Below are 8,852 nucleotides of genomic sequence, written 5' to 3'. Positions count from 1 at the left end.
CTGGATCATCACAGAGGTGTGAAGGCTGCACAGAACACAGGGAAGAGGCCCTGGACTGAGAACCCTGCCTTTTATCTTGTGCACAAAGGTTTCACATCCAAGTGACAAGAACGCTGCTCATTAGAACAAGGAGCCACAGGCAGGGAGACAGTCTTAGGAGTTTATTGACAATAGTGAACAGTATGTACAAGTGACCAACACCCCTGCCCAGGCTGCGCAACTACTTTTCCTTAACTCCCCTAACCCTGCCGCTATGTCTCCATCACCTGGATGAATGTTGCTGGGGAGTGCACATGCTGATCTTCCTCCCTATTGGTGCCCAAGGGCCTCTGGCTGACTCCATGAGGGGAAGGTGTAGCTGGAGTGAGATCAAGCTGCCGGCTACCCCTCTCACGTTGCAGCTTGCAACTTGGTGGAGCAGACCATTGGGATGCTGAAGATCTGGTTCCGGTGCCTGGGCTGGTCTGGCGGTGCCCTGCAATATAGTCCACAGAGGGTGTCACGCATCATCGTCGTCTGCTGCGCCCTTTACAACCTGGCGCTCCAACACACTGTTGGAGGCCAACTATGGCAGTTGGAGTTAAGCCCATGCAACAGGGCAGGAGCGATGTCCTGGATCAAGGTCTCCATGGTGGCCGCCAACCTGCTGGTGTTGACCTCGGTGCGTTGCAATGCTGGTGCTATCACCTCAGCCTGAAGACGGATGGACTCTTCCATCATGCCTTGCAATCTCAGGAGTGCAGCGGACATCCCTTCCTGGTGTTCCCTAGCTTGCCTTTGCAGCTCCAGCAACTGTGACATGACCAAGTCCAGAGGCTCGTCATCTGACTTGGACTCAACAGATGCCTGGCATCCAGCAGCCCTCCGAATGCCAGGGACCAGGAATTCCCTGATGCTGCCTGCTGTGGATCAGGCTGTGCAGTGTGCTCACCGGTATGTGATACCATGCCTATCCTAGAGCTAGGTCCCACTGAGAGTGTGTCTCTGTGCTGGTGGAGGGTGTGGGTTAGCGCTGTGATGGAACTTGTAGGGAGGGTGCATTCCGGTTCCTCTTCGGATGCCCTTCCGAACTGGCGTGGAGGCCCTGGGTCATGGGCTCCATCGGCTCTCGCAGTGATGGGCCTGCGGAAGCAAGGGGAGGTAATTAGTGCATGGCAGTGGCCTGTGGCATGGAACACATTACTCACAATATGGTTGTCTGATGGATGCTGCACTGCTGGATCCTCACTTGGTACAGCAGAGCAGACCTCACCGTCAGCACAGGACCGGTCCCGATCATCGCCAGTCAGCTGGACGGCTCTGTTCTCAAATTCTGTAAGGACCTTGAGCTCCGGCATTCCTCCACTAGTCTGCAACCTGAATGCAGGTGTGTGTGAGAGTGAGAATGGTGATGTCTCTTGAACTGGCAGTGAGTGAGGGCCCTGTGGATGTGTGATGGGTTTGTGAGTGTGAGAGTTGAGAGTGATGAAAAGAGTGACTTACTCTGGCGGAACGGAGTAGATCATTCATACTCTTGAGGCACTGGGTGGCTGTCCTCTTCTGAAGGGCGTTTGCGCTGACCACTGCTGCCACCGCCTCCCATGCTGGTTGGTGATGTTGCTGCCCATCCTACGGTCAGAGCGGGGGTACAGGACATCCCGGTGGGCCTCCACAGCATCCAGCAGTCGCTTGAGGGACCCGTCGTTGAAGTGGAGGGCTGCAGTCTTTTTTGCCTTTGCTGGTCATGTGTCCCAGGCAGCAGTGGTGAGCTGGTAGCGATGAGCGCTGTGCTGGTGGCTGCTTTTTAAACATAGTGGCCAGCGTGATGCAATGGCGGGAGAGCAAATGAGAGCCTGCCCACCCACTATGGAAACGGGAATTCCCAGGAATGCATAGCTAATGAGACGGGTTTGGGACAATATGGCGTGAAAACCCACCATTGCCTGCCCGCTACCGCACTTAGTGCAAATCTGGGAAAATTCCACCCATTGTCTGCACACGCCAATTATCATGCCCGCTGCCAGTGGGAAAGGAAAATTCCACCCCTAGTCTCAGAAATGTCTACATCTATTGTCGTAAAAACCCATCTGGTTCACTAATGTCCTTTAGGAAAGGATATCTGCTGTCCTTACCTGGTCTGGCCTACATGTGACTCCAGACCCATAGAAATGTGGTTGACTCTTAACTGCTCTCAAGGGAAATTAGGGATGGACAACAAATGCTGGCCTTGCCAGTGACACCCACATCCCATGAAAGAATAAAGAAAAAAAAAAATTGCTGTTGAAGAGCAGCAGCCAGAAGGTCAGAATGACAGTAGCCTGTTGTGCTGTGACTTCCTCCCTGATGAATAGGAAGAAGACCCAGAGGGGGAGAATAGGGCTGCACCTGATGTATATGTAGGCTAAGGAAATATTTACATGTGCGTGTGTGTGTTACAGATCACTCAGGGGGGCAGAATTTTATGGCCCCGTTTCGGCGGCGATGGGACCGTAAAATGCAGCGAGCCATTATAATCCCCATTGATTGCAGCGGGAACGTAAAATCCCGCTGTCATAAAATTCTGCCCAGGGAGTCTGAGTTCTGGTGGCAGCATGCATTTTTACATGCATGTTGTAGTCTGGAGCTGTAATGATGGCAGAGGCTCCAACTTCCTTTCCATCATATGGCTGAGCAGGTATTGCTCCCAATCTTACTGCCTACCATTGTTGTGTGTTGGGAGGATTTGTAGGTTGATAATCAACCTGATTAACCTTGATATGAATGCACCTTCCTTGATCAGCAAGTGCTGGGTGGGACTTGAACCCAGAGCTTCTGACTCAGAGGCTCAGACACTATCCACTTATGTAAATACTTCGGGAGGAAAAATCACAAGCAACTTCCCCTTCTTAGGCACTCACAGAATAAAATCAACCCTACTGAAGGTGAAACAAAATACTATTTCAGTAATAAAGAAGTCACTGCTAACCAATTCCCATTGATCACAAAGCAGAGGAGCTATATACACATATGCATAAAACCTGTGCCATCACTGGTCAAGCATACTGCTTTTGGTATACGTTTTGAAATTAAATAAGACAATTTCTACATCGGGTTTTCCATTACCTAAGTTACATTGACATGTCAAATAGTGAAATTTCACATGCTGTTATTTAACTTGTAACTTATGATATTGAGTTGCTGAAGTGTAGTTTCAAACCCGTTTCAGTTCAGAGCAGTTTATCAATCATCTTATCAATCTATAGTTCTTTCCAGTGCACTTCCATTGTAATTCAGGGCCCTAGCCTTACATGGAAACTCCATGGGCCTTGGAAGTTTCAGAGCACTTGTCCACCCCATACAAGGCTTGTGGAGGAAATGTGGCTAGGAATTCCCAATGTCAGTAGTTCCCACATCCCTAAATCTCAGAGGTAAGGCCAGGTAAACTGGTCTTCCAAAAATGACAGCAGTGCATTCTACCTGGGGTCCAGGTGAGCATCCTGGTTTGGACCACTAGAAATTTAATGCTCTTACAAAGGGGACATGGAGGCCTGCTCCTACACCCTACCCGACCCCACCAATTCTGGGACCAACAAGTTACACCATACTGGGGCAGTTGGGCACCATCAATGCATCCTAATGCCATGGTCAGCTGTCACTGATGTTAATGAAGGGATGCCCTTTTAACCGCGTAAACTTTGGTGGGATCAACAGTGGAGTACATCATGATGTGCTCCCTCTCAGATTTTCAGCCCCTATATCTATTAATTGCATATTTACAGATCATTTTATTTTACCTGGAAACAATGTCTGTTCATACAGGATACATTATTAATGTAAAATCAAACCAATACAAAGTAAAAGGTGAGGCACCTTTCAGAAAATGGCAGGATTATAATTTCAGCTAACCGTTTTTCAATTCACTTTAATTCAGAATAGCAATTACTATTACATATACACCTGGATAATCTACATCTAATATAGTGAAGGTGAAAGAAATGTCAAAGCACGTGCCAGATGATACTACATTACTGGATAGATACAAAAGATTAAAATGAACAAGATTGATTTACTAAAATTGTCTTATTAAGGTTTGAAAGTGTTATTGAATAATGCAGAAGAAAAATAGCATTGCTGCCATATAGTAACTAATACCTCTGACACATTGTTTAAAAAATGTCTTTAAATTAACTTCTTTGTCACCATAATCCATTTTCCTTTCAATGTGAATGCAGAGAACTTCTTGGATTGTTGCGACCACGCACACCCACTGTCAGCACTTTCATTACAGTCAGACAGACTTACATGTGTTATTATGCTCCCTATTGCTCTTTAATGGTCACCGCATGGTCACAATCAGAAAAGCGATTTTTCTGTCATTAACAAAATTTATGGCACTTCCGTTTCTGTGTTTTACTAGTTGGAGTTGCAGGCCTGCTGCTTAGACAGTGGATTAGAAAATCCTATACACATGGAAAGTGTGTTACTTAAATATGAGCTTTTCAGAAAAAAGAACTAATTTCAGTTCTTTCAAACACTATTTGTAAAATATTTGAGAGTCAAATAACAAAATTGTTTGCTAGTCTGAATTAAAATGCAACAGAGTGGGGAAAGGATAAATAATTAACAGTAGATAGTATGCAACCGCCAATGCAATCTGCCAATTACTTCACAGCTCTGTTAGGCCAAGCATTTCACAGAATGAAATAAAAAGCAAATTTCATTATCCGGCTACATATCATGTTGTTTATTTTGTGTGCGTACTGTTTGTAACAAACATATTTTACTGTTTTGTATCCTTGTAACAAATATGAATATAATAATGATCCCAATACTAGAGAAGCTATAATTTCCACATTACCATGATAAAAATACTGGCACAAATTTGATCAATACTACAATCACACACATTATATTGCACATGAAGAAAATCAATTGGTAGAAGAAGCACCATTACAGATACAGGATTCTCTTAGATGCTAGATATCAGGATTTGCTTTTAAAGCAACAAAATTTATATCTTCATATAATTGCTTTAGCATTCTGAACAAAATCCAAGTAAATTATCTTCTTATAAGGAAAAATGAAGAAGTATACTTAGTTATCCAAAACCGCATTGAACAATGTTCACATCACCATACACAAAATTATACTTGCGTAGGCATCAGCATTTCTGTACAATATTTGATAATAATTTAACAACAGTCAAATAAAGATGCAGCTTATTTCTTTCCCCAATAAAGTAAGAACCTAGTAGCTCAAGCATTTAGTGAATAAACAAGTTAATATGCAAAATTAGAACTAGAATATTAAGAGATTAAAAATAACAAATTGCAGCAATAATGAGGAAAGCTAGCTCTTCCTTTTCCCACAGACATTAACAGACTTCCAGCATGCAAACTACCATGTATACATAACATCAATCATGATGACAAGCAATCTAGGAACTCACCCTTATTTGAACATTTATTTATAATACACACTGGGTATTTATAAACAACATTTTAAAAACACATTTTTATAAAACTATTGCCTAATTTTTCAGGACATTAAAACTGTTAAGTTGTATAATACAGTGCAGCTTTAAAATGGCCAACAGTAATGCTACAAAAGACTGTTGGCCATTTAATGTCTCACTGCAATAAAAAATATTTTTGGAAAATAACAATAATATTAAAAAAAAACTGCAGGGAGCTTTTTAAAAGTGGTCACGAGTGGAGACTGACATTCGAACATACTAACCAATGAAATCTGCTAATTTTAGTTAGCTTAACACCAAAAAGAAAACAAGAAAAATAAAGCTGCTCCAAGCACACCTTAATAAAAACAGGGATCAGAAGCTTAGAAGGATTTTGAGTCTATGTACAGTCCAGTAAAGAAAGAATAAATAGAAGCACGCAACCAGTCAAAAGATTGGCAGGGTTGGGTACAAATAAAAAAAGCATTAAAAATGGGTTATATGTGTTGACAGAGGAGATTTTATTTTGCAAACAATGTCCTAAACTGAGTTGAAAAATAAAATTGTGTGTAAGAGGATGAGAAGGAGAAGCAAAACAGAGAACTTTAAGGAATATTAGTAGTAAAGATATAGAATAGATGCAATCTTTTAAAAAAATTACAAATAAATCTTAAATACTATACTCAATACACTGCTGAACTCACAAAGGTGATGACTTTATGAACGTGTCCATTGTTTAATCCACACAAGAGTAACTGACTCTGTGAATCCATATAACTACATATCTCATTATTTGGGATAACATTTCTGTTCCGTAATGTCCTTTTCCATTTTGCCATTTAGAGAAAAGTGTCCTTGGTTCAGAGATGGACTGGACTGAGTCTTCCTTAAGGAATTTTCATCATTTTCAAAGCTGAAAATAATTGCCTCAATTTTTTCCAGATCATCAGTTCCTACCTTTAGTTTTGCCTTCAGTAAGTTAATATATGCTTCATATCGGCTTTTCTGTGGAGATAAATTACAATCCAAGAGTAAGTTTAACACAGGGGGCAAAACCTTCCATTTTACAAAATGCTAAACCATAGAGAATGATTCATATAATTAATTAAGTCTTGACCTAAGAGCTGAAAAGGCAAAAACTATCTTGCATGAAATTTGGTGATTATTTCATGCAATAACTTAAAAATGAAAATGAAATGATTATATTAAGCAAAAGCTTTAGAATTAAAATTTTTCCAAATTGTATCTATTATGGCAGTTTTATCATTTTAACTAGTCCTTGAAAAGATTTTCATTTAGTGTCAAGATTACAATACCACTTCCTATATAACTTGATCAGAATAGTATAGTGTTGTCAGATGATAGAAAGTTATTTTCATCATTAAGCTCGACTCTGCATGACCTTACTGATCATTGCTTTGGCAGTGTATCTCCATCTGTCAAACTTCACTTCATTGATACGTTTCAGTACTAATTACATCAAATTACATCAATCATTCATTGGGATACATGAAAAATACAACAGTTTAAAATTATGTATGTCGATACCCTGCTTCAGTGACTGAGTTCTGGATGCACAGGAATCTGCATTAAAGTACAAATATTGGTATTTTATTTGCTATAATGGAAATCTAACTGGGTGTTGAATTTAGGACTATTTTCCGCACCATTTCATAATCATGGACTTAAATAGTTTTAATAAATCTATATATTATAAAGAACATTATGTTGTTGCATCTTCCATAAAAATATTCTATATAAATATTACTATGGACATGGATTTCCAGTTGGGTGAGAAAGTGCACGTTAGGAAATGAGAACAGAACAGAAACACTCAGGCAAGCAGAAGATGAGACAGATGCACACAAAAGCTCTAACATGAAGACAACATAGGCAGATTAAAGCAAAAGAAAAAGCAAGTGTGTGGCATGGAGGGGAACTTGTAGGTCACACAACATCCTGGCTTGGAACTATACCACAGTTCCATCAATGTCGTTGGATCAAAATCCTGGAACTCCCCTCCTAACAGCACTGAGGGAGTACCTGCACCAGATGGACAGCAGTTATTCAAGAAGGCAGCAAACCACCACTTTCTCAAGGGCAATTAGAAATAGGCAACAAATGTAGGCCTTGCCAGATATGCCCATATTCCATGGAAGAATAAAAAAAACTTTTTCAAAAATGCCCTTCTCAAATTATTTTTTCGTTAAAGTCCCTGGGCCAGACTTTGGGAAATTTTCTGACTCAGCAGACCCACCTCGGTAGAAAGAGCCCTGTCAGACCCAATTTTTCCTCTGGTGAGCTGTGAGCGGGGTAGAGTTGGGCCCACCACCCCTGGAAGCAGATTGGAGGTGTCCACAGGGGTGGCCAAATTCTGAGGCAAGCTGGTTAAAAGGTCTGCCTCAGTTCTTTGGGACAAGGGATATGCAAAAAGGCTTTTTTACACAGTTGGTGGTTAAGGTCTGGAATGCACTGCCTGACAGTGTGGTGGAGGCAGGTTCAATCAAGGCATTCAAAAAGGAATTAGACTGTTACTTGGAAAGGAACAATGTGCAGGGTTATGGGGAGAAAGCAGGAGAATGATACTAGGTGAAATGCTCATTTGGAGAACCGGTATATACATGATGGGCCGAAAGGCGTCCTTCGGCACTGTAACAATTCTTTGATTCTGTGATAAGGTCTGAAGTGGGGATGTTCGCTGATGATTTCACAATGTTCAGCACCATTCATGGCTCCTCAGATACTGAAGCAGTCCTTTTCCAAATGCAGCATGACCTGGACAATATCCAGGTTTGAGCTGACAAGCGGCAAGTAACATTCGTGCCACACAAGTACCAGGCAATGACCATCTCCAGCAAGAGAGAGTCTAATCATCCCTCCTTGACATTCAACGGCTTTACCATCGCTGAATTCGCCACAATCAACATCCTGGGGGCTACCATTGACCAGAAACTGAACTGAACTAGCCATATAAATACTATAACTACAAAAGCAGGTCATAGGCTAGGAATCCTGCGGCGAGTAACTCACCTCCTGACTCCCCTAAAGCTTGTCCACCATCTACAAGGCACAAGTCAGAATTGTGATGGAATACTCTCCATTTGCCTGGGTGAGTGCAGCTCCAACAACACTCAAGAAGCTCTGCATCATTCAAGACAAAGCAACTCTCTTGATTGGCACCCCATTCACAAACATTCGCTCCCTCCACCACCAATGCACAGTGGCAGCAGTGTGTACCATTTACAAGATGCACTGTAGGAACTCATCAAGCCACCTTAGACAGCACCCCCAAACTCATGACCACTACCATCTAGATGGACAAGTGCAAATGGGAATACCACCATCTGTAAGTTCTCCTCCAAGCCACTCACCATCCTGACTTGGAAATACATCACCGTTCCTTCACTGTCACTGGGTCAAAATCCTGGAACTCCCTCCC

General features: G+C 42.1%; 1 protein-coding gene across 1 annotated transcript in view; it reads right to left on the bottom strand.

Annotated features, from left to right (window-relative positions):
• Window positions 1-3,862: 3,862 nt before the first annotated feature.
• Window positions 3,863-8,852, bottom strand: part of LOC144685849 (PH and SEC7 domain-containing protein 2-like) — a 225,679-nt gene continuing 220,689 nt past the window's right edge. The window contains exon 15 of the mRNA XM_078550800.1: window positions 3,863-6,418. Within this exon, the coding sequence (XP_078406926.1) occupies window positions 6,203-6,418 (216 nt within the window). The 3' untranslated portion in view covers window positions 3,863-6,202. The remainder of the gene's footprint in view (window positions 6,419-8,852) is intronic.

The sequence above is a fragment of the Cetorhinus maximus genome, chromosome 10, assembly GCF_964194155.1.
Source record: "Cetorhinus maximus chromosome 10, sCetMax3.hap1.1, whole genome shotgun sequence".
In the NCBI taxonomy this organism is placed as follows: domain Eukaryota; kingdom Metazoa; phylum Chordata; class Chondrichthyes; order Lamniformes; family Cetorhinidae; genus Cetorhinus; species Cetorhinus maximus.
The sequence above is the reverse complement of the archived record's forward strand: the minus strand, read 5'-3'. Positions and strand labels throughout refer to the sequence as shown.